This window comes from Hemitrygon akajei, unplaced genomic scaffold (genome assembly GCF_048418815.1).
Source record: "Hemitrygon akajei unplaced genomic scaffold, sHemAka1.3 Scf000076, whole genome shotgun sequence".
NCBI classification, from domain to species: Eukaryota; Metazoa; Chordata; class Chondrichthyes; order Myliobatiformes; family Dasyatidae; genus Hemitrygon; species Hemitrygon akajei.
Genome location: NW_027331962.1, coordinates 365,007 through 389,345, shown reverse-complemented (window position 1 = coordinate 389,345; position 24,339 = coordinate 365,007). Strand labels below are relative to the sequence as shown.

General features: G+C 45.9%; 1 protein-coding gene across 2 annotated transcripts in view; it reads right to left on the bottom strand.

Moving 5' to 3' along the window:
- Positions 1–343: 343 nt before the first annotated feature.
- LOC140722401 (NACHT, LRR and PYD domains-containing protein 3-like) overlaps positions 344–24,339 on the bottom strand; it is a 39,748-nt gene continuing 15,752 nt past the window's right edge. Inside the window, exons 8-13 of one of the 2 annotated variants that reach the window (XM_073037154.1) lie at positions 12,395–14,132; positions 2,288–2,374; positions 1,962–2,132; positions 1,639–1,791; positions 1,385–1,474; positions 344–1,299 (exon numbers count right to left, since the gene is read on the bottom strand). In XM_073037154.1, coding sequence (XP_072893255.1) covers positions 1,408–1,474; positions 1,639–1,791; positions 1,962–2,132; positions 2,288–2,374; positions 12,395–14,132 — 2,216 coding nt within the window. In that variant the 3' untranslated portion in view covers positions 344–1,299; positions 1,385–1,407. The remainder of the gene's footprint in view (positions 1,300–1,384; positions 1,475–1,638; positions 1,792–1,961; positions 2,133–2,287; positions 2,375–12,394; positions 14,133–24,339) is intronic. The other variant, XM_073037155.1, reaches the window with a different exon arrangement.

Genomic DNA, 24,339 nt, shown 5'->3' with positions numbered 1-24,339 from the left:
GAAAACGAAACGAATATGAACACTGGTAACTTATAAATCGGGTTAAAACCCGAACAAATAAAAGTTAGGATGTGATAAGAAAGGCATTATAAGAAGAAGAAGAAGAAAAAAAAAAGGCGAAATCAAAAAAAAGCCAGAAGTATTTTAGAACAGAAACCGCCATCTTAGTTACACAAAAAATGAAAAAAAGATATATATCAAAACGTTAAAAAATTCCCCTTCAAAGGATTAAAAATAATGACCAAAAAATAAAATACAATGGTTAAAGTAAGTAAATTAATAAGATTAGTACGTCGATAAAGTAAAGCTTTAATAGGAATATAAAATGTAAAATGAACCTACATCAATAACAGAAACAAAATCTGGTTTTGGAAACAAAAATTATCTTGTAACGATCAAAACCAAGCATTTATTAGAAACGAGAATCCGAAACAATAGGATAATTCTCATTCAGAAAGCTTTGAGCATCAGATCTGGAGAGAAAAACACGTTGTGGTGCATTCGGAAGCGAGATTCTAAGTTTCGCAGGGTATATAAGCGCTGGTTTTAGGTTTTTCTCATAACATTCAGATATCAAAGGTTTAAAAGCGAGCCGCGCCTTCATCACTACTGAGCTGAAATCCTCCACAAGCCGAAAATGGAATTCTCGCAATTAACCATCCCTAAACGACGAGCCAAACGAATAAGTTGGTCTTTAACATGCCACATAATGAAATCGAACAATTACAACAGGTGGTTTAGATGAAGAACTTGGTGATCGGCGCATAATTCTATGGGGACTGTCTGGGAATACAGAAGGGAACGCATCCTTTAAAAGTTGAGCAAAATACTTCGAGGGATCCCCTTGTTCGATAACCTTCCGGGAGACCAAATATGCGCAAGTTCTGACTTCTACGTCGATGTCAAAACCGACACTCTTGGCTTTAAGTATTTCCAACTGTTTAATCTCCAAAGATAATTCTGCTCCAGTTTCTCGATTTTCAAGTCTCGCTTCCGAGCGTCCTCTTGCAGAGTTGTGATTAGAGTTTGATGCTGTTTAACTTCATGACCAATCTTATCCAGAGAATCCTGGAAAGCCTTTAAATCTTCTTTGAAAGCTTGTCGTTGTTCTTATTTTTTATTCAAGAGCTCCAATAACGTATCATAAGGCAATTCAGTGCGCTTAGGATCAGTCTTTTTTTTTCTTTCCATTGCCGTTAGAATCTTTCCCAGGGTCTCGCCCTTCAGATCTTAAAGCCATTTCTGTACTCATAGCTTCGAAATCCACAGTACACTCTTAAGGATAAGTCCAAGAATCATCTGGTGTAGATAAAAGTAAGTTAAATAAGGGTGATCATAGGTTAAACAAGTAAAGGTTATGGAGCGAATCTAAAATAGTGCTCACTCCATGAGCGTCTCCTGCTGACCTCATCTGGGTTTCTGCAGAGATTTCAGTTCCTTATTCCCGGTCTCACTGAACTGATTCCCCCCAATCCTGAAACAGATGGGAGAATAAAGATGAAAGAAACAGATTACACAACAGTGTCAGTAACAAGGGACTGGGGTTAATGTTTCAACAAATCTCACAGACAAATATGACCAGAAAACTCGCGGATCCGCTGATATTTTACCACATTGAACATTAACACAAACACTCACAGCATCCACTCCAGATTCGGGAAGGTGCGTTTGAGGCGGCGGAGAGCGGGGAGAGATCGGTCTGTCAGCGAGTTTAATCCTAGGTCCAGCCATGTCAGTGATCGGTTTGTACTAAGAGCGGAGACGAGATCCTCGGCAGCAGAATCTGTGAGACTGACATTGATCAGCCAGGAGATGAGAGAGAGTGAGGGTGAAGGACACAGAGAGACAGGAGACGGTATAAATCGCCAGTGTTTATCAGTAACACAATTACTGATCACATTAATGTTCAGTGTCAGACAACCAGTGACTGTAAACACAATCTCCCACAGTCTGGTACTTACTCCAGTCTCTGTATTTTACACTCCGGGTTCCTCAAAGCCGGTGAAACCAGTTTCACTCCTGAATCTCCCAGTTCATTATCAGTCAGGTCCAGCTCCGTCAGTGATCGGTTTTTAATGAGAGTTGAGACGAGATTCTCGGCACCAGAATCTGTAAGTCCGACATCCCCCAGCCTGGAGATGAGAGAGAGTGAGGGTGAACGATAGAAAGATACAGGAGACGGTACAAATCCCCAGTGTTTATCAGTAACACAATTACTGATCAAATTAATGTTGAGGGTCAGACAACCAGTGACTGTAAACACAATCTCCCACAGTCTGGTACTTACCATAGACTCTTCATTTTACTCTCCGGGTTCCTCAGAGCCTCACACAGCAGTTTCACTCCTGGTTTTCCCAGTTCATTAAAACCCAGTCTAAACACAAACAGACAAATTGATGAACAAAGTGATTCAAACCGTGGGTCTGAGGGAATTTCTCTCACTCGGATATTTCAGGAAACATTAAACCCTTCAGTAAATCACAGATCGGAGATCCCATCACTGTCAATGTTCCTCACTGACCAGCTCCAGGGGATTCACCGAATGTCAGTAACTTAGTCTGTCGATGTGACCCTGTAAACCCTACATATTCTGTCCCATTCTCCGATGGAGAGAAAAGTGTTCCTGACTGCAATACAGAAATGTCAATGGGACACAGTGATATAGACCCACCCGAGCTAAAGGGATAGGGAAGAGAGATCCCACAGGAGGAAGGGGGTTGAGAAAGAGAGGTCCAAGAGGAGGAAGGGGGATGGGGAAAAGAGATCCCACAGGATGAAGTGGAATTGTGAAGAGAGATCACATAGGAGGAAGGAGCATGCGGAAGAGAGGTCCAACGGAAGGAAGAGGATGTAAAAGAGAGATCCTATTGGAAGAAAGCTGGTGGGGAAGATAAAGCCAACAGGAGGAAGGGGGATGGGGAAGAGAGAGCCCACAGGAGGAAGTAGGATGCACGAGCAATCCCACAAGTGGAAGGGGGATGGGGAAGAGAGATCCCACAGGAGGAAGTGCGATCGGGTAAAGAGATGCCAGAGCAGGAAGTGGAATGTGGAAGAGAGGTCCAACAGAAGGAAAATGATAGGAAAGAGAGATCCCATAGGAAGAAAGCTGGTGGGGAAGAAAAAATCCCACAGGAGGAAGGGGGATGGGGAAGAGTGATCCCACAGGAGGAAGGGTTATGAGGAAAAGAAATCCCATAGGAAGAAGTGGGATCGGGAAAAAGATATGCCAGAGGAGGAAGGGGTGGGGAAGGGAGATCCCACAGGAGGAAGGGGGATGAGCAAAAGTGATCCAACAGCAGGAAGTTGATGGGGAGGAGAGTGCGCACAGTAGGAAGGGAATGGGGAATAGAGATCCCACAGAAGTAAGTGGGGTGGGGAAGATATATCTCTAGGAAAAAAGAGGGTTGGGAGGAGATAACCCACAGTTGGAAGGAGAATGGGAAAGAGAGATTCGACAGGAGGATGTGGAATGGGGAAGAAAGATCATACAGGAGGATGTGAGATGTGTAAGAGAGATACATTAGGATGAATGTGGATAGAAAAGACAGATCCCACAGGAAGAGCGGGCATTATGATGACCCACAGGAGGATGTGGGATGGGGAAGAGAGAGCACACAAGAGGAAGGGGGATGGGGATGAGAGATCCTACAGGAGGAAGGGGATGGGGAAGAGAGAGCCCACAGGATGAAGGGGGATTGGGAAGAGAGATCCCACAGGCGGAAGGGGGATGGGGCAGAGAGATCCCACAGGAGGAAGGGGGATGTGGAAGAGAGATCCCACAAGAGGAAGGGGGATGTGGAAGAGAGATCCCACAGCAGGAAAGGGGATGGCGGCGACAGATTCTCACAGGAGGAAGGGGGATGGTGATGAGAGATCCCACCGGAGGAAAGTGGATGGGGAAGTGAAACCCCAAAGAAGGAAGGGGAATGGGGAATAGAGATCCCATAGGATGATGGGGCATAGGGAAGACAGATGAGACAGGACGACGTGGGTGGGAAAGCAAGATCGTACAGGAGGTTGGGGGGTGAGTAGGAGAGATCCCATAGGAGGAAGTGGGATGTGGAAGAGTAATCCATCCCGATGTAGTGGATTGGGAAGAGAGATCCCACAGAACGAAAGGGTTTGGGGAAGAGAGATGATATAGGAGGAAGGGAAATGAGGCAAAGAGATCCCACAGGAGGAAGGGATGGGAACGGAGCCCCCAGAGGAGTAAGGTGGATGGGAAAGAGAGATCCCACTGTAGGAAAAGAGATGGGGAAGAGAGATCCCACAGGAAGAAAGGGGTGCGGAGGTTAAATCTCAGATGAGGAAGGGGGATGCAGAAGAGAGATCCAACAGCAGGAAGTTGATGGGGAAGAGAGATCCGTCAGATGGAAGTGGGATAGGAACAGAGGCCCCACAGGGTGAACGGGGATGGGGAAGAGAGATCTTTCAGGAGGAAAGGCAATGGGGAAGAGAGATCCCACAGGAGCATGCGGGGTGGAGAAGAGAGATTCCACTGTAGGAATGGGGATGGGGAAGAGAGATTCATCAGGAGGAAGGGGGATGGGGATGAGAGATCTCATAGGAGGAAGGTGGCTGCTGAGGTGTGATCCAACAGTTGGAAGGAAGGGGGAGTGGGAACAGAGGCCAGAGGGTGAAAGGGGGATGAGAAAGCGAGATCCCAGAGGTGGATTGTTACCCTTGCCACGTGCTAGTGAGGCTAAAATAGGAAGATAATGCAGCTATATACGTGGCTGATGGGATGGTGCATAAGGGAGGGGTTCATGTTTCTGGACAATTGGGCTTTCTTCCAGGGGAGGTGGGACCAGTTCGAATTGGACAGTTTGCACCTGAACTGGAGGGGGACTAACATCCTTGCCGGTAGGTTAGCAAGTTCTGCTCCGGGGGTTTTAAACAAGGTTGCAGGGGGGAGGGTCAGAGTGTTAGAGCAGATAGTGATGTGGAGGGGGATAATGGTCATGCGAGGACTGCCTGTATAGACAGATATCAATGGTTTGTACGTGATAGAAATGTTCTATTTCCATCCGAGGAGTATTGTAGGTAAGGCAGATGAGTTTAGGGCGTAGATTGGCACAAGATGATTTCGACATTATTGCTATTAGTAAGACTTGGTTTGCAGGAGGGGCAGGACTGGCAGCTTCATGTTCCGAGGTTACGTTGTTTCAGACGTGATAGGGGGGAGGGATGAAAGGGTGAGGAGTGGCATTACTAGTCAGGGTGAATCTCACAGCTGTGCGTAGACGGGACAGCCCGGAGGGCTCGTCTACAGAGGCCGTATGGGTAGATAGATAGATAGATAGATAGATAGATACATAGATACTTTATTCATCCGCATGGGGAAATTCAACTTTTTTTCCAATGTCCCATACACTTGTTGTAGCAAAACTAGTGACTAGTCAAGGAAAATACCACAGATGCGCGTGGAGGCCATATGGGTGGAGCTGAGGAATGGGAAAAGTGTGACCACACTAATAGGGTTGTATTGTAGAGAGAATAGTCAGAGAGAATTGGCGGAGAAAATCTGGTGAGATGTGGCAGACCGATGTAAGAAACCGAAAGTTGTAATATACGGGGATTTTAATTTTCCACATATTGACGGAGACTTCCACTCTGATAAAGGGTTAGATGGCGTGGAGTTCGTCAAATGTGGTCAGGAAAGTTTTTTAAATCAATATATTGAGGTACCAACGAGAGAGGGTGCAGTACCTGATCTCCTATTAGGGAATCAGACAGGTCAGGTGACAGAAGTATGTGTAGGTGAACATTTGGGTCCAGTGACCATAATGTCACTGGGCCGGCTGGTGGTGTATCTGCACTGGACTTCAAGGCCGATGGTCCTGAGTTCAAACCCAGCCGGGTCCCAAACTGGGCCGCAGTATCAGCGCGGAAGAAACGTCTGGCAATCTACTTCCGTATAAGTTTTTCGAGGAGATAACCAGGAAGTTAGACAAGGGAGATCCAGTGGATGTAGTGTACCTCGATTTTCAGAAGGCATTTGATAAGGTCCCACATAGGAGATTGGTGGGTAAAATCAGAGCTCATGGCATTGGCGGGAAGATATTGACATGGATAGAAAACTGGTTGGCAGATAGAAAGCAAAGGGTAGCGGTGAGTGGGTGTTTCTCGGAATGGCAGGTGGTGACTAGTGGGGTGCCACAGGGCTCGGTATTGGGGCCACAGCTGTTTACGATTTACATCAACGATTTAGATGAAGGCATTGAGAATAACATCAGCAAGTTTGCTGATGATACTAAGCTGGGTGGCAGTGTGACATGTGATGAGGATGTTAGGAGAATTCAGGGTGATTTGGATAGGCTGGGTGAGTGGGCAGATACTTGGCAGATGACGTTTAATGTGATTAAGTGTGAGGTTATCCTCTTTGGAAGTAAGTACAGGAACGCAGATTATTATCTGAACGGTGTAGAGTTAGGTAAGGGAGAAATACAAAGAGATCTAGGAGTACTTGTTCATCAGTTACTGAAGGTGAATGAGCAAGTGCAGCAGGCAGTGAAGAAGGCTAATGGAATGTTGGCATTTATTACAAAGGGAATTGAGTACAAGAGCAAGGAAATCCTCTTGCATTTGTACAGGGCCTTGGTGAGACCACACCTGGAGTATTGTGTACAGTTTTGGTCTCCAGGGTTAAGGAAGGTCATCCTGGCTATAGAGGAAGTGCAGCGTAGATTCACGAGGTTAATTCCTGGGATGGCCGGACCGTCTGACGCAGAGAGGTTAGAGAGACTGGGCTTGTACACGTTGGAGTTAAGGAGATTGAGAGGGGATCTGATTGCAACATATAAGATTATTAAGGGATTGAACAAAATAGAGGCAGGAAATATGTTCCAGATGCTGGGAGAGTCCAGTACCAGAGGGCATGGTTTGAAAATAAGGGGCAGGTCATTTTGGACAGAGTTAAGGAAAAACCTCTTCTCCCAGAGAGTTGTGGGGGTTTGGAATGCACTGCCTCGGAAGGCAGTGGAGGCCAATTCTCTGGATGCTTTCAAGAAGGAGCTAGATAGGTATCTTATGGATAGGGGAATCAAGGGATATGGGGACAAGGCAGGAACCGGGTATTGATAGTAGATAATCAGCCATGATCTCAGAATGGCGCTGCAGGATCGAAGGGCCGAATGGTCTACTTCTGCACCTATTGCCTATAATGCAATTAGTTTCAAGTTAATTATGGATAAGGATAGGACTGGTGCACCAGTTAAGGTTCTGAATTGGAGAAGGGCCAATTTTGTGGAAATGTCAGAGTATCTGGGAAGAGTGGATTGGGATAAATTGTTTTCTGGCAAGGATGTCTTCAGTAAGTGGAACGCCTTCAAGGGTGAAATTTTGAGAGTGCAGAGTTTGCATGTTCCTGCCAGGATTAAAGGGAAAGTTAACAGGCATTGGGAACCTTGGTTTTCAAGGGATATTGGCGATCTGGTTAAGTAGGTGTTTAGCAGTTACAGGCAACAAGGAACAAATGAGGTACTTGAAGAGTATAGAGAATGTAAGGGAATACGAAAGAAGGAAACCAGGAAGGCAAAGAGAAGACATGAGGTTGTGTTGGCAGATCATGTGAAGGTAAACCCGAAGGGTTTCTACAAGTAATTGTAGAATTTCCAGAATTGTACAGTATTGTGTACAGTTCTGGTCACCGAATTATAGGAAAGATATCAATAAATTAGAGAGAGTACTGAGACGATTTACTAGGATGTTACCTGGGTTTCAGCACTTAAGTTACAGAGAACGGTTGAAAAGGTTAGGTCTCTATTCATTGGAGCGTAGAAAGTTGAGGGGGGATTTGATCGAGGTATTTAAAATTTTGAGAGGGATAGATAGAGTTGACGTGAATAGGCTGTTTCCATTGAGAGTAGGGGAGATTCAAACGAGAGGACATGATTTGAGAGTTAGGGGGCAAAAGTTTAAGGGAAACACGAGGGGGTATTTCTTTACTCAGAGAGTGATAGCTGTGTGGAATGAGCTTCCTGCAGAAGTAGTAGAGGCCAGTTGAGTTGTGTCATTTAAGGTAAAATTGGATAGGTATATGGACAGGAAAGGAGTGGAGGTTTATGGGCTGAGTGCGGGTAGGTGGGACTAGGTGAGATTAATGAGTTCGGCACGGACTAGGAGGGCCGGAATGGCCTGTTTCCGTGCTGTGATTGTTATATGGTTATATGGTATAAGTATATTAAGAGTAAAAGGATAGTAAAGGACAAAATTGGTCCCCTAGAAGATCAGAGTCGTTGTCTATGTGGTCTATGTGTGGAGCATCATGAGATGGGGGAGATCTTAACCAGGTTTTTTGCGTCATTGTTTATTCAGGAAACTGGCATAGCGGATATGGAATTAGGGAAACAAGTAGTAGTGTCATGGAACATATAGAGATTAAAGTGGAGGAGGTGCATGCTGCCTTACAGCGAATAAAGGTAGATAAATCTCCGGGCCTGACATGATATTTCCTTCGACCTTGAGAGAGACTAATGTAGAAATTGCAGGGGCCTGGCAGAAATATTTAAAATGTCCTTCGCAACGGCTGCGGTGCCGGAGGATTGAAGGGTAGCTCATGTTGTTCCGTTGTTTGAAAAAGGCTCTACATGTACACCAGGTAATTACAATCCAGTGAGCCTAACATGAGTAGTAGGTAAATTATCAGAAGGTGTTCTGAGAGATCGGAGAAATAAGGATTTGGACATCCAAGTGTTGATAAGATAGTCAGCATGACTTTGTGCATGGCAGATCGTGTTTAATGATTTTTGTAGTGTTTCTTCGAGGAGGTTACCAAGAAAGCATATGAAGGAAAGGCTGTGGATGTTGTCTACATGGTCCCACGTAAGAGGTTAGTTACATGGTTCAGACACTAGGTATCCATGGAGAGGTTGTAAACTGGATTCGAAATTGGCTGTGTGTGAGAAGACAGAGAGTGGTAGTGGATGATTGCTTCTCAGACTGGAGGCCTGTGACTAGTGGTGTGTCTCAGGGATCTGTGCTGGGACCATTGTTGTTTGTTGTCTATATCAATGATCTAGATGATAGTGTGATAAATTGGATCAGCAAGTTTGCTGATGACACTAAAATAGAGGCGTTGTGGACAACGAGGAAAACTTTCAAAGCTTACAGAGGGATCTGGACCAACTGGCCAAATGGGCCAGAAAATGGCAGATGGAATACATACAACCACATAACAACAAGGCACGGAACCAGGTCATCTGGGCCTTTTTCGTCCTTGCCGAATTCTTGCTCTCACCTAGTCCCACCTACTTGCACTCAGGCAATAACCCTCCATTCCATTCCTTTCCTGTCCATAGACCTATCCAATCTTTTTAAAATGACAAAATCAAACCTGCCTCTACCAGTTCTACTGGAAGTTCCACACAGCTACCACTCTCTCAGTAAAGAAGTTCCCCCTCGTTTTACCCCTAAACATTTGCCCCTTCACTCTCAACTCATGTCCTCTTGTTCGAAGCTCCCCTATTCTCAATGGAAAAAGACTATCCACTTCAACTTGAGGCCAAGTTTTGAATATTGTGTGCAGTCCTGGTCACCTAACTATAACTATAGGAAAGATATCGGTAAGATTGAAAGAGTGCAGAGAAGATTTACTAGGATGTTGCCGGCTCTTCAGGAGTTGAGTTACAAGGAAAGATTGAGCAGGTTAGGACTTTATTCCTTGGAGCGCAGAAGAATGAGGGGAGATTTGATAGAAGTTTACACAATTATGAGGGGTATAAACAGGATAAATGCGAATAGGCTCTTTCCACATAGATTAGGAGAGATAAATTACAAGAGGACTTGGCTTCAGGGTGAAAGGGGAAAGGTTTAGGGGGAACGTCCTCACTCAGAGAGTTGTGAGAGTGTGGAACGAGCTGCCATCTGATGTGGAAAATGCGAATACACTCTTAAGTTTTATGAATAAATCTGATAGATGCATGGATGGGAGAGGTCTGGAGGGTTATGGACTGGGTGCAGGTCAACGGGACTAGCAGAATAAAGTTCCGGCACAGAGCAGAAGGATCGAATGGTTTGTTTTCTGTGCTGTAGTGTTCTATGATTTTACGATTCTATGAAGAGATATGGGGACGAGTGTTCCCACATGCGGAAGGGGGATAGGGAACAGAGATCCCACAGGAAGAAGGTGGATAGGGAAGAGCTATCCCACAGGACGAAGGGGGTGGGGAAGAGAGTTCCCACAGGAGGAATGGGGATGCGGAAGAGAGATCCCACAGGAGGAAGGAGATGGGTGGGAGAGATCCCAGAGGAGGTAGGGAGATGGGGAACAGAGAATCCACAGGAGGAAGGGGGATGGGGAACAGAGATCCCACAAGAGGAAGGGGAGTGGGGAAGAGATCCCACAGGAAGAAGGGGGAAGGGGAAGAGAGATCCCACAGGAGGAAGGAGATGGGTAGGAGAGATCCCAGAGGAGGAAAGGGGATGGAAAGGAGAGTTCCCACAGGCGAAAGTGGGATGGGGAAGAAAGGTCCCAAAGGAGAAAGTGGGATGGGGAAGAGAGAACTCACATGGGGAAGGGAGATGGGGGAGAGAGATCCCACAGGAGGAAGAGGGATGGGAAGAGATATCACTGGAGGAAAGGGGATGGAGAGAGGATCCCACATGGAGAAGTGGATAGAGAAGAGTGATCCCACGAGGAAGGGGGATGAGGAAGAGGGATCGTACAGGGGAAAGAGGGATCGTACAGGCGGAAGCAGGAATAGGAAATGAGATCCCAAAGTAGGAAGGGGATGGGGAACAGAGATCCAACATGAAGAAGGATGGGGAAGAGAGATTTCACAGGAGGAAAGGGGTGGGGAAGACAGATCCAACAGGAGGAAGGAGGATGAGGAAGAGAGATCCCACAGGAGGTAGGGAGATGGGGAACAGAGAATCCACAAGAGGAAGGGGGGTGGGGAAGAGATCCCACAGGAATAAGGGGGAAGGGGAAGAGAAATCCCATAGGAGGAAGGGGGTGGGGAAAAGACATCCCACAGTAGAATGAGGAAAGAGTAATAGAGAACCGACAGGACGAATGGGGATGGGGACGAGATCCCTAAGAATGGAAGAGGGATTGAGATGAGAGGTCACACAGGAGGATTCCAAGGGTAAACGATAATCCTACAAGAGGAGAGAATGCTGAAATGTTTTTACGTGTGTGTTGGGTCTGAACAGAGCCGCAGAGGAGATATGCCCTCTCTTTGTGCATATCTGGTAGTGAGCAAAGTCACACACTATCAAGGGCAGGGGAGGACAATCTCACAATGGTATTTCTTTCCTTCTCACTGGGACAGTCTGCTGACCGTCTCTTGTCCCTCACCGGGAAGGGGTTGTGAATCTCTGACCCACCTGCTACAGTCAGTGTCGGTCTGGGTTTCAGTAACAGTGACAAGGTGCATTGTCAATGGACGTGTCATAGGCAGCGAGAAACACAGCCATTGCTGTGATTTACTGCCATTAAAACAATGGCCGTTGTTCACTGATCTGATGAAGTCTCCAACATCCCTTCACAAGGAACCACAGAACCCTCCCGTCCTTGGGGAATTACTGACCGATCCCCTGGACATTTGATAGATAGATAGATAGATAGATAGATAGATAGATACTTTATTCATCCCCATGGGGAAATTCAACCTTTTTTTCCAATGTCCCATACACTTGTTGTAGCAAAACTAATTACATACAATACTTAACTCAGTAAAAATATGATATGCATCTAAATCACTATCTCAAAAAGCATTAATAATAGCTTTTAAAAAGTTCTTAAGTCCTGGCGGTTGAATTGTAAAGCCTAATGGCATTGGGGAGTATTGACCTCTTCATCCTGTCTGAGGAGCATTGCATCGATAGTAACCTGTCGCTGAAACTGCTTCTCTGTCTCTGGATGGTGCTATGTAGAGGATGTTCAGGGTTTTCCATAATTGACCGTAGCCTACTCAGCGCCCTTCGCTCAGCTACCGATGTTAAACTCTCCAGTACTTTGCCCACGACAGAGCCCGCCTTCCTTACCAGCTTATTAAGACGTGAGGTGTCCCTCTTCTTAATGCTTCCTCCCCAACACGCCACCACAAAGAAGAGGGCGCTCTCCACAACTGACCTATAGAACATCTTCAGCATCTCACTACAGACATTGAATGACGCCAACCTTCTAAGAAAGTACAGTCGACTCTGTGCCTTACTGCACAAGGCATCTGTGTTGGCAGTCCAGTCTAGCTTCTCGTCTAACTGTACTCCCAGATACTTGTAGGTCTTAACCTGCTCCACACATTCTCCATTAATGATCATTGGCTCCATATGAGGCCTAGATCACAATTCTTCACAATCATATTTACTACAGTTTTACCGAAATCGCTTTACATTGAAACAACCCAATGGAACAGTTTCACAGTTCAGAGTGAGAGATAAATCATATTACCTCAACTCCTGGCACTTGTACAGCACGGGTTCCAGCCGCTGGATTCCTTCAGCCTCAATGTGGCATTGCCACAGGTCGAGGTGTTTTATTGTATCACAGAATCCGAAGACATGAGACAAGACCTCGCAGTCAATCGGGGTCAGTGTTATTCCACTAAATGAAAGTCTTTCCACAGACCCCAGTGCGGCCTGAGCCAGTCCACTAGTCTGAGACTCAAACAGGTAGTGCAATGTGTTCAGGAGCCTCCTTTTACCAGCTTTCCTCTCCGTGTTTCCACTCTGACGTTTAACCTCCTCCTTCAGCCAGTCAATCACCCGGCAGGTTGTTTCATGAGGAAATGGACCCAGAAACTCCTCTAGGCCCCGAACTGTCTTTGCGTTGGAGAGACCAGCAACAAAACGGAGAAATACATCAAATCGCCCATCTGTCGTGTTGTGGGCATCAGTGAGGAATTTCAGGATATCCCCGGGATGTGGATTCAGGAATTGTGCGACTGCAGCTACAAACTCTTGGATGGTGAGGTGTGGGAATGTGTACACCACGCCCTGGGCAGAATCCTCTCTCTCCAAAATCTCCATCAGGAACCCGGACAGGAACGGGGAAGGCTGCAGATTGTACTTGATCAAATCTCCATCTGTAAACACAGGCTTCATCTCGGACACTCCTCTGAAGGCCATCTGACCAACCCTGAGTAACACATCACGGGGTCTCTCAATCTCACGGCTGTGGTTTTTCAGGATATTGTAAATATAGTTGGAATACAGTTGGGTGATGGTCTTGGGAACTCGCTGTGGGTTCCTGACCCCTTTTGTGAAGAAGGGGCCCAGTTCCAGAGCGAGGATCCAGCAGTAGGAGGGGTTGTAGCTCATGGTGTACAGGATCTCGTTCTCCTTCACGTGTTTGAAAACTGCTTCCGCCACCGTCTGGTCTTCAAAATGTTTGTTGAAATATTCCTTCCGTTCCTCACCAGAAAATCCCAGGATTTCTGCGGAGACACTGATCTCAGCCTTCTCCAATAAATGTAACGCAGTGGGACGGGTGGTCACCAGCACTGAACACCCTGGGAGCAGCTTGCCCTGGATTAAACTGTACACAATGTCCGACACTTCACACTTCCACTCGGGATCTGTGCACTGGTGCTTGGGTTCTGTATCTCTCCGACTGTCCGCAAAATCGATTTTGTGTTTGAATTCATCCAAACCATCGAATATAAACAGTAATCCCTCTGGGTTCTTCCAGATTTCTCTCAGGATATTCCCAAAGTAAGGATACTGATCCAGAATCAGTTCCCTCAGGTTTATTCGATAGTCAATACTGTTTAAATCTCGGAATTTGAAACTGAAGACAAACTTGAATTGTTGGTATATTTTCCCCATGGCCCAGTCATAAACAATCTTTTGTACCATCGTTGTTTTCCCGATCCCCGGGACTCCGGCCACTGCTGCTGAACTCACAGATTTGGATTTACTCCCGGAAAAGCTGCTCTGGAATAACTGATCAGTACGGATTTTCTCCAGCTTTTTGCGGAGTTGTTTCTCTCTATACTCCTCATGGTCTCTACCTCTTTTCAGCAGCTCATCTTCCACGAGTGTCCGATCTCGAACAGTAGAAATGACCGTGAGCTCAACGTATCGATCAGCCAGCTGGAAAACCTTCACCTTCTCCGTCATCAGGATCGTGCTCACTCTCAGTGTTTCAGTTTGTGCCCGCAGAGTCTCCTTGTGTTTCTGTTGAACATCTTCCATGGGAACAGAGAACATAGAAAAAATGGTAAATGGGTCAACTGACAAAGAATATTATAACTGCATTTCGACATTCTTTGTTTGAGAATACATGAATTAATTCAAAGCTTCCATGGAGAATAGGATAGAAAGTAAAATTCTGTTCACAGACACCGGAATTGACAGCGATGAATGTCCCAGAAAATGTCCAATCCTCATGTTCTGGTACTAGTTATTTGTGAATTTTAACATTCCCCTGATATCCTATTGCAATCCTGACTGAACTCCCGTTTCAACAACATTTCACTATATTTAAAGCATTGTTTGCCTCATTAACAGAGGATGTTAATGTTGATCTGGTGTGGAACTATGGAGAGCAGGACACTGTGCATTTTGGCCGATCTGCACACTGGAGAGTCATAGGTGTCCACTGTCCTTGCATCAAAACATGAGCAGAATATGCGGGAAATACTCAAGTCGGGCAGCGTCTGGGGGAGAATCAGAGTGAAGTTGCGGATCGATAACCCATCGGAATGACAGGAATGAAAATGGGTAGTTTTCAATCGCAGTGACGGAGGATTGGTGGAAAGATGGAATCTGTGTTAATGTAAGAAGCCACAAGGGTCTGTCTCAGTGATGTACATCGTGTCTGTGGGAGAGGGTGGTGAAGTCTTGGCAACTGCTACTCATCAGTCTTGCTGTGGGGGTGTGGGGCTCTGTCTAATGAGGCCTCCGTCTGTCAGAGTCGACCATGGATGTCCTGCCCCTGCAAGCCGGGACACTCCGATATGGAGAGGAAGCTTTTGCCGATGTAGCAAGCTCCCTCTCTCCATGCATCTGATGAACAGAAGGGAACGGAAGAGACTGACACAGATTGGTATCGCCGTTTGGGCCTAATTGGTTAATACTATTGTGTAAAGCCTTTGGGATGATACCAGTTATCGATATTGCGATTTGAATACCTTGTTCGTATATCACAGTCTTTCAATCTCCCCTTTTATTTCAGCATATTTCTGGTGTTTTCCACTAATTCATTTCTGTAAGTTGTGTTTGGAATGGCCATATATATTTATTCAAAAAGTTGTTTTTGCTTGTTTATCCTGTAAAATTATATCCAAACGGTCATCATGGATTACCGTATCTGAAATAATGATGGGTAACAGTATGATATGAAGGACTCTAACTCTATAAGTGGAGCAGCCTTGTACTTATTGTAAGTTATCGTGTTTTTCATCAGTTGTAGTTCAAGCAAGCTTTTTGGGAATGATTGTGCTTGTGCAAGTCATGAGATTCAGTTAAATTGCTGCAGGATGTTGTAAAGTGTTGGATTGTTTCTGGTTTTCTTGTAATTTTCAGCATTTATCGTCCTGAATCTATTGGTCGTTTATTCTGTATTATTGATGACGACATGTGTCAACAACCTTGTCCTGTATTGCTACAATGATCCCTTCTGTTTCTGGGAAGAGGTCTCCAACTCTGAGCCAGGAGCTCGACGCTGCCTTGTCGACATCTAATCGGCTCAGATCGTGTGGATGTCCTCCGTGGGGAGTCAGACTCTTCCATTGGTTAACGTTTTCTACTATTATGATAGTTTCTTCACTTTTATGGGTTATGTTTTCATTTACGTTCAGTGATGTGTACCCCTTATCAGATTTGCATATGCGTGTATGGAGTGCTGAATCCTGCTTGCGTTATGACAGTGTGTCAATAGAGCTAATTGTGGATTTCAGAAAAGGCAAGCTGAGGGATCACGACACACCAGTCCTCACAGAGGGATCTGCTGTGGAAAGAGTGAGCAATTCCAAATTCCTGGCTGTCAATATCTCCGAGTATCTAACCTGGACCCAATATATTGATGCAGCTACAGAGAAGGCACAACAGTGGCTATATTTCATCAGGAGTTTCCAACATCACTTGAATATTTCTACAGATGTAACTTGCAGAGCATTGTAACTGGCTGCATCACCGTCTGGTTCACGAGGAACGGAGTAAGGCGCACACTCAACGATTCAGGAGCAACTTCTCCTCTGCCATCCAGTTTCTGACTGGACATTGAACCCATCGATAGTGTTTCAGTAATCTCTTTTTAAATTTCTATTTCTGTACTACTTATTTAGTTTAATATTTCATATAATCACACAGACATGCACAGCTAGATATGTCCAACTTCCAGGTCCTGAAGCCACTTTGCTGCTCAGCCAGATCCACCGTCTGACAGGCCACATGTCTCGCATGGATAACTCCAGGTTACCGAAAGCAGTACTCTACGGAGAACTCTCTCAGGGCAAGAGAGTTCGTGGTGCCCCGCGCAGGAGGTACAGGGACCAAATTAAGCAGAGGCTCTCTCAGGTAAATATGGAGGCCAACGAGTGGCAGCCGCTGATCCACGGACAAGCCAGGAATTTTGAGGAACCCAGGAGCGACTGCTGAAAAGAAGAGGGGATGCAAGAAGGATCCAACTACCCAAGCGCCTGCGTCCCAGCTGTCCCTCTGTCCCAACTGCTCCCGAGTCCACAGATCCAGAATTGGCCCCTACCGTCACCAACGATCGTGTCGTCATCCAGTACCACCACCCCCCCCCACAGACACACACACACACACACACACACACACACACACACACACACACACACACACACACACACACACACACACACACACACACACACACACACACACACACACACACACACACACACCCTATTTGGGAAGAGAACAGGATTTAGGGTATGTTTCATGATCATTAATGCTTGGTGGTACCCTGGAATGTCCATGCCCTCAAATCCTTTTGTTCCCCATATCTGGAGTACCTGGTGCTGCTGTGTAAACCTTTCCGGCTGCCAAGGGAGTTCCCGGCTGTTATTATCACAGCTGTGAAAAACAACATCCCCCAGTTGTGTGTTATTGTCACAGAGGGGAGATGATTTCCTTCAGAAATCGGTCAGGACTTCCCAAACCACAAAATTTGTATCAACAGTTCCGTGTGAACAGCACTTGCCGTGTGACCGACTGCTTACATTGCCGGTGATCAGCAGGAGCTCAAGAAATTCAGCTCCGATCTGTGCAAAGTCATCCAGGCAGCGAAACGACAATACAGAGATCGTATTCAGGCACAGCTCTCCACCAACAACACACACAGCTTATGGCAAGCTCTGCACCCCAATGCAGACTTCAGAGCTAAGTGCAGTGGTGCTGCCAACATCGATGCCTGTCTCCCAAAGGATCTAAGTCTCTTTACGCTCGGTTCGATATCGCCAACACTGAGACCCCGAGGAGAGCCGACAAAGCGACCTGCACATTGGTCATCTCTGAGGCTGAGGTTCGCAGGTGTTTCCAACGAGTGGACAGTCGCAAGCCTGCGGGACCGGACGGCGTCCCAGGGCGGGTACTCAGGATGCGCGCGGTACAACTGGCAGGTGTATCTACGGATATTTTTAATCTCATCCTCTCCCAGTGTAGAGTTCCCTTCTGCTTCAAATCATCCACCATTGTTCCTGTACCTAAAGCGACTAAGGCAACATGCCTGAACGTCTGGCGTCCTGTCGCACTCACCTCAGTAATAAGCAAATGCTTTGAGAGACTGGTCAAGGACTGCATCTGCAGCTTGTTACCACCCACACTGGACCCCCTACAATTCACCTACCGACACAACCCATCAACAGATGACACAATAGCCACTGCTCTGCACACCTCCTTAAACATCTGGAGAAGAGGGATGCTTATGTGAGAATGATGTTATTAGACTACAGTTCAGCATTCAATACCATCATTCCCTCCAGGCTTGACAAGAAGCTCAGAGACCTCGGCCTTCACCCTGCCTTGTGCAGCTGGGTCCTGGATTTCCTGTCAGATCACCAGCAAGTGGTAAGAGTGGGCTCCCTCACCTCTGCCCCTCTGACCCTCAACACAGGAGCCCCTCAGGGCTGTGTCCTAAGCACCCACCTTTACTCTCTGTATGCGCATGACAGTGTCGCTACCCACAGCTCCAATCTGCTAGTTAAATTTGCTGAGGATACTATATTTATTGGCCAAATCTCAAATAATAACGAGGCAGCCTACACAGAAGAAGTCACCACCCTGACACAGTGTTGACAAGAAAACAACTTCTCCCTCAATGTCGCAAAAACAAAGGAGCTGGATGCAATGTTGCAAAGACAGGAGGAATGGAGACGGGCTAACCCCTATTGACATCAATGGATCTGGGTTTGAGAGAGTGAACAGCTTTAAGTTCCTCGGCATTCACATCACTGAGGACCTCACGTGGTCTGTACACGTCAATTGTGTGGTGAAAAAAGACACAACAGCACATCTTTCACCTCAGACAGAACCACAGAACCATAGAACATTACAGCACAGAAACAGGCCTTTTGGCCATTCTTGGCTTTGCCGAACCATTTTTCTGCCTAGTCCCACTGACCTGCACCTGGCCCATATCCCTCCATACACCTCTCATCCATATACCTGTCCAAGTTTTTCTTAAATGTCAAAAGTGAGACCGCATACACCACTTCATCTGGCAGCTCATTCCACACTCCCACCACTCTCTGTGTGAAGCCCCCCCGCAATGTTCCCTTTAAACTTTTACCCCTTCACCCTTAACCCATGACCTCTGATTTCTTTTCTCCCCTAGCCTCAGTGGAAAAAGTCTGCTTGTATTCCCTCTATCTATACCCATCATAATTTTATACACCTCGATCAAATCACCTCTCATTCTCCTATATGCAAGGGGATAAAGTCCTAACCTATTCAAACTTTCCCTGCAAATTAATTTCTCAAGTCCCGGCAACATCTTTGTAAACCTTCTCTGCACTCTTTCAACCTTATTAATATCCTTCCTGTAATTAGGTGACCAAAACTGCATACAATACTCCAAATTCGGTCTCACCAATGTCTTATACAACCTCACCATTACATTCCAACTCTTATACTCAGTACTTTGATTTATAAAGGCCAATGTACCAAAAGCTCTCTTTACGACCCTATCTACTTGTGAAGCCACTTTTAGGGAATTATGTATCTATACTCCCAGACCCCTCTGTTCTACAGCCCTCCTCAGTCTCCTACCATTTACCTTGTATGTTCTAACTTGGTTTGACCTTCCGAAGTGCAATACCTCACACTTGTCCGCATTAAACTCCATCTGCCATTTTTAAGCCCATTCCTCCAACTGGTCCAAATCCCTCTGCAAGCTTTGAAAACCTTCCTCACTATCCACTACACTTCCTATCTTTGTATCATCAGCAAATTTGCTGATCCAATTTACCACATTCTCATCCAGTTCATTGATATAGATGACAAATAACAATGGACCCAGCACTGATCCCCGTGGCACATCACTAGTCACAGGCCTCCACTCAGAGTAGCAATCCTCCACTACCACTCTCTGGCTTCTTCCATTGAGCCAATGTCTAATTCAATTTACTACCTCTCCATGCATACCTAGCGACTGAATCTTCCTAACTAACCTCCCATGCGGGACCTTGCCAAAGGCCTTACTGAAGTCCATGTATACAACATCCACTGCCTTCCCTTCATCCACTTTCCTGGTATCTTCCTCGATAAACTTTAATAGATTGGTTAAACATGCCCAACCACGCACAAAGCCATGCTGCCATTTTCTAATCAGTCCCTGTCTATCCAAATACCTGGAGCTCCTATCTCTTAGTATTCCTTCCAATAATTTACCTACTACCGATGTCAAACTTACCGGCCTATAATTTCACGACTTACTTTCTGAGCCTTTTTTAAACAACAGAACTACATGAGCTATCCTCCAATCCTCTGGCACCCGATCGGTGGGTATCGACATAATATTTATGCCAGGGCCACTGCAATTTCAACACTGGTCTCCTTCAAGGTCCGAGGGAATACCCTGTCAGGTCCCGGGGATTTATCTACTCTGATTTGCCTCAAGACAGCAAGCACCTCCTCTTCTTTAATCTGTATAAGTTCCATGATCTCCCTACTTGTTTGCCTTGTTTCCATAGACTCCATTCTAGTTTCCTTAGTAAATACAGATACAAAATACCCATTTAATATCTCTCCCATTTCTTTTGGTTCCATACATAGCCAACCACTCTGATCTTCAAGAGGATCAATTTTATCCCTTATTATCCTTTTGCTCTTAACATACCTGTAGAAGTTCTTAATATTATCCTTCACCCTGACTGCCAAAGCAACCTCATGTCCTCTTTTAACCCTCCTGATTTCTTTCTTAAGTATGTTCTTGCTCTTTTTATACTTCTCAATCATCTTATTTCCTCCCTGTTGCCTATACATGTTATACATCTCTCTCTTCTTCTTTATCAGAGTTCCAATATCCCTCGATAGCCAAGGCTCCTTATTCTTATTCATTTTGCCTTTAACCCTGAAAGGAACATGCGAACTCTGCACTCTCAAAATTTCTCCTTTGAAGGTCTCCCACTTACCAATCATATCCTTGCCAGAGAACAACCTGTCCCAATCTACGATTTTTAGATCCCTTCTCATTTCTTCAAATTTGGCCTTTTTCAGGGTTTAGAACGTCAACCCGAGGACCAGATCTATCTTTATCCATGATCAAGTTGAAACTAATGACGTTATGATCACTGGAACGAAAGTGTTCCCCTACACAGACTTCCGTCACCTGCCCCAACTCATTTCCTAATAGGAGATCTAATATTGCATCCTCCCTAGTTGGTACATCTATATATTGATTTAGAAAACTTTCCTGAACACATTTCACAAACTCTAACCCATCTAGACGTTTAACAGTATGGGAGTCCCAATCAATGTGTGGAAAATTAAAATCCTCTACAATCACAAATTTCTGTCTCCTGCAGTTGTCTGTTATCTCTTTGCAGATTTGCTCCTCCAATTCTCGCTGACTATTGGGTAGTCCATAATACAACCCTATTAATGTGGTCATACCTTCCTGTTTCTCAGCTCCACCCATATGGCCTCCGTAGACAAGCCATCTAATCTGTCCTGCCGAAGCACTGCTGTGATATTTTCCCTGACTAGCAAAGCCACCACCCACCCTTCATCCCTCTGTCTCTATCAAGTCTGAAACATTGGAACCCTGGAACACTGAGCTGCCAGTCCTGCCCCTCCTGTAGCCAAGTTTCAGTAATGGCTATGATGTCATAATTCCATCTGTCAATCCAGGCCCTCAGCTCGTCTGCCTTTCCCACAATACTCCACGCTTTGAAATATACACATCTCAGAAGATTATTACAACCACACACAACCTTGCTATTTGTGACTTTGCATGAACTACCAACATCATTTATTTTTACCCCCGTTCCACTATCTGCTCTGGCACTCTGGTTCCCATCTAGTTTAAACCCTCCCCAATAAAACTAGCAAACCTCCCTGCAAGTATATTGGTCCCCTTGTAGTTCAGGTGTAACCCGTCTCTCTTGTACAGGTCCCACCTGCCCCTGAAGAGGTCCCGATGATCTAGAAATCTGAAACCCTGCCCCCTACACCAGTTTCTCAGCCACGTGTTCATCTGCCAGAGCATCGCACTCTTACCCTCACTGGCACGTGGCACAGGCAGCAATCCGGAGATTACTACCCTCTATGTCCTGTTTTTCAAGCTCTCTGTACTCACTCTTCAGGACATCCTGACTCTTTCCTGTCATTGGTACCGATGTGTACCACAACATCTGGCTGATCACCCTCCCACCTCAGAATGCTGTGCAGGCGATCAGAGACATCCCTGACCATGGCACCCGGGAGGCAACAAACCATCCGGGAGTCTCTGTCACAACCACAGTATCTCCTGTCTGTACCCCTGACTATGGAGTCCCCTATCACTACCGCTCTCCTCTTCCTCCTCCCTCCGTTCTGCACTGCAGAACCAGACTCAGTGCCAGAGATCCGGCTGCCGCAGCTTGTCCCAGGTAAGCCATCCTCCCCCCTCCCCCCAACAGTATCCAAATTGGTATACCTATTTTGGAGGGGAATGGCCACAGAGGAACCCTGCATTAACTGCCCTTTCCCCTTCCCTCGCCTGACGGTAACCCCATTACCTGTGCCCTGTTTCTTAGGTGTAACTACCTCCCGGAAGCTACTATCTATAAACTGCTCAGTCTCCCGAATGATCCGGAGGTCATTCAGCTCCTGCTCCAGTTCCCTAACGCGGTCTGTTAGGAGCTGCAGCTGGATGCACTTCTTGCAGGTATCGTTGTCAGGGACACTGGATGTCTCCCTGACTTCCCACATCCTGCAAGAGGAGCATTCCAACATCCTACCTGGCATACTCTCTAGTCTGAACAAAAAAAAAGAAAAACAGAAAAACAGATGGTTGAGATGGTGCGGACAGCCCAGTGGATCTGTAGATGTGAACTTCCTACTACTCAGGTCATTTCAGAGACAGGGGGTAAAAAGTGCCCGAAGGATCATTCTGGACCCAAGTGTCACCAAGCACAAACTGTTCCAGCTGCTACCATCCGGGAAATGGTACCGCAGCGTAAAAGCCAGGACCAACAGGCTCCGTGACAGCTTCTTCCACCAGGCCATCAGACTGATTAATTCATGCTGATACAATTCTATTTCCACAATTGTATACATAAATACAGACTCACTGCACACACTTTACTGTAATCGTGCTGCTGGCGCAGAAAAACAATTTTCACAACGTGTGTCCATGATATTAACCCTGATCCCAAAAATTTTTATCTGGCTGTTGTCTCATTTTTTTTAGATCTGTTATTCATCATCCTCATACTGTTCTCAGCCTTATATATGTTCTGCCCCATGGGAGTATGACAGAGAGGATGTATGAGGTGGTTTGGGGTTCAGTAGCAAGGCTTTGGGTCGGGTTTGTGTCTTGCCAGCTTGATTGAGTTCCTCCAGGAGGTGACAAAGGTGATGGATGAAGTTACACATGGATATTGTCTACTTGTATATTGGTAGAGTGTTTGACAAGGTCCCACATCGGAGGCTCATACAGAATATTAACAAGCTTGAGAACTGTGGGGAATTGTCCTGGCTGCCGGGGACACAAACTGGGAGAAATTTCTTGGCTGGCGGGTGGTGAATCTGTGAAATTATTGTCATAGACGGCTGAGGAAGACACTTCATTGGATATATTTAAAATGCAGGTCGATATGTTCCTGATTAGGAAGAGTGTCAACGTTTACTGGGATAATGGGGTAGAGAGGAATTGAAGAGCAAATTCACTGAGCCGAATGGCTTAATTCTGCTACTAGGTCTTATGGTTTTAGGGAGCATCTGGAGTATTGTGTTCACTTCTGATTGTCCAGCTCTTGGAAGGATTGGAGAGGGTGCAGAACAGGTTCATCAGGATGTTGCCTGGGTTCGCTGACATGTGCTACAAGTAGAGGTTTGATAAACTTGGTTTGTTTATTCTGGATTTAGAATGGAGATCTGACAGAAGTGTAGGTTGTCGAAGGTTACAAGAGGATATAGACAGGGTGCAGATTTGGGCAGAAAAGTGGCAGATGGGGTTCAATCCGGATAAGTGTGAGGTGATGCATTTTGGAAGGGCAAACCAGAATGTTGAGTACAAGTTTAATCGTTGGTTATTTTAGAGTGTGAATGAACAGAGGGACCTTTGGGTTCAAATCCATACATCCCTTAAGGTCGCTGCACGGGTTGATAGGATAGTTAAGAACTCCTATGGGATGCTAGGCTTCATTAATAGGGGGATTGAGTTCAAGAGTAGAGAGGCCAAGTTGCAAATCTACAAATCTCTGGTGAGACCGCACTTGGAGTATTGTGTTCAGTTCCGGTCACCTCATTATAGGAAGGATGTGGAAGCTATGGAGAGGGTGCAGAGGAGATTTACCAGGATGTTGCCTGGTTTGGAGAACAAGTCATGTGAAGCAAGGTTAGCAGACTTTTCTCTTTGGAGCGTAGAAGGATGAGAGGACACTTGATAGAGGTCTAAAAAATTATGAGAGGCAGAGATAGGGTTGATTGCTACTACCTGTTTCCCAGGGCACCAACAGCAAACAATAGAGGGCATATGTACAAAGTTAAGGGAGGGAAGTTTAGGAGAGTCATCACGGGTACGTTTTTTACAGAGCGTTGTGGGTGCCTGGAACAACTTGCCAGGGATGGTGGTGGAGGCTAAAACATTAAGGGTATTTAAGAACCTCTTGGACAGGCACATAGATGAAATAAAAATAGAGGGTCACGGGGTAGTGTGGGGTTGGTACTCTTTTTAAAGGAATACATGGGTCGGCACAACATCCAGGGCGGAAGAGCCTGTAC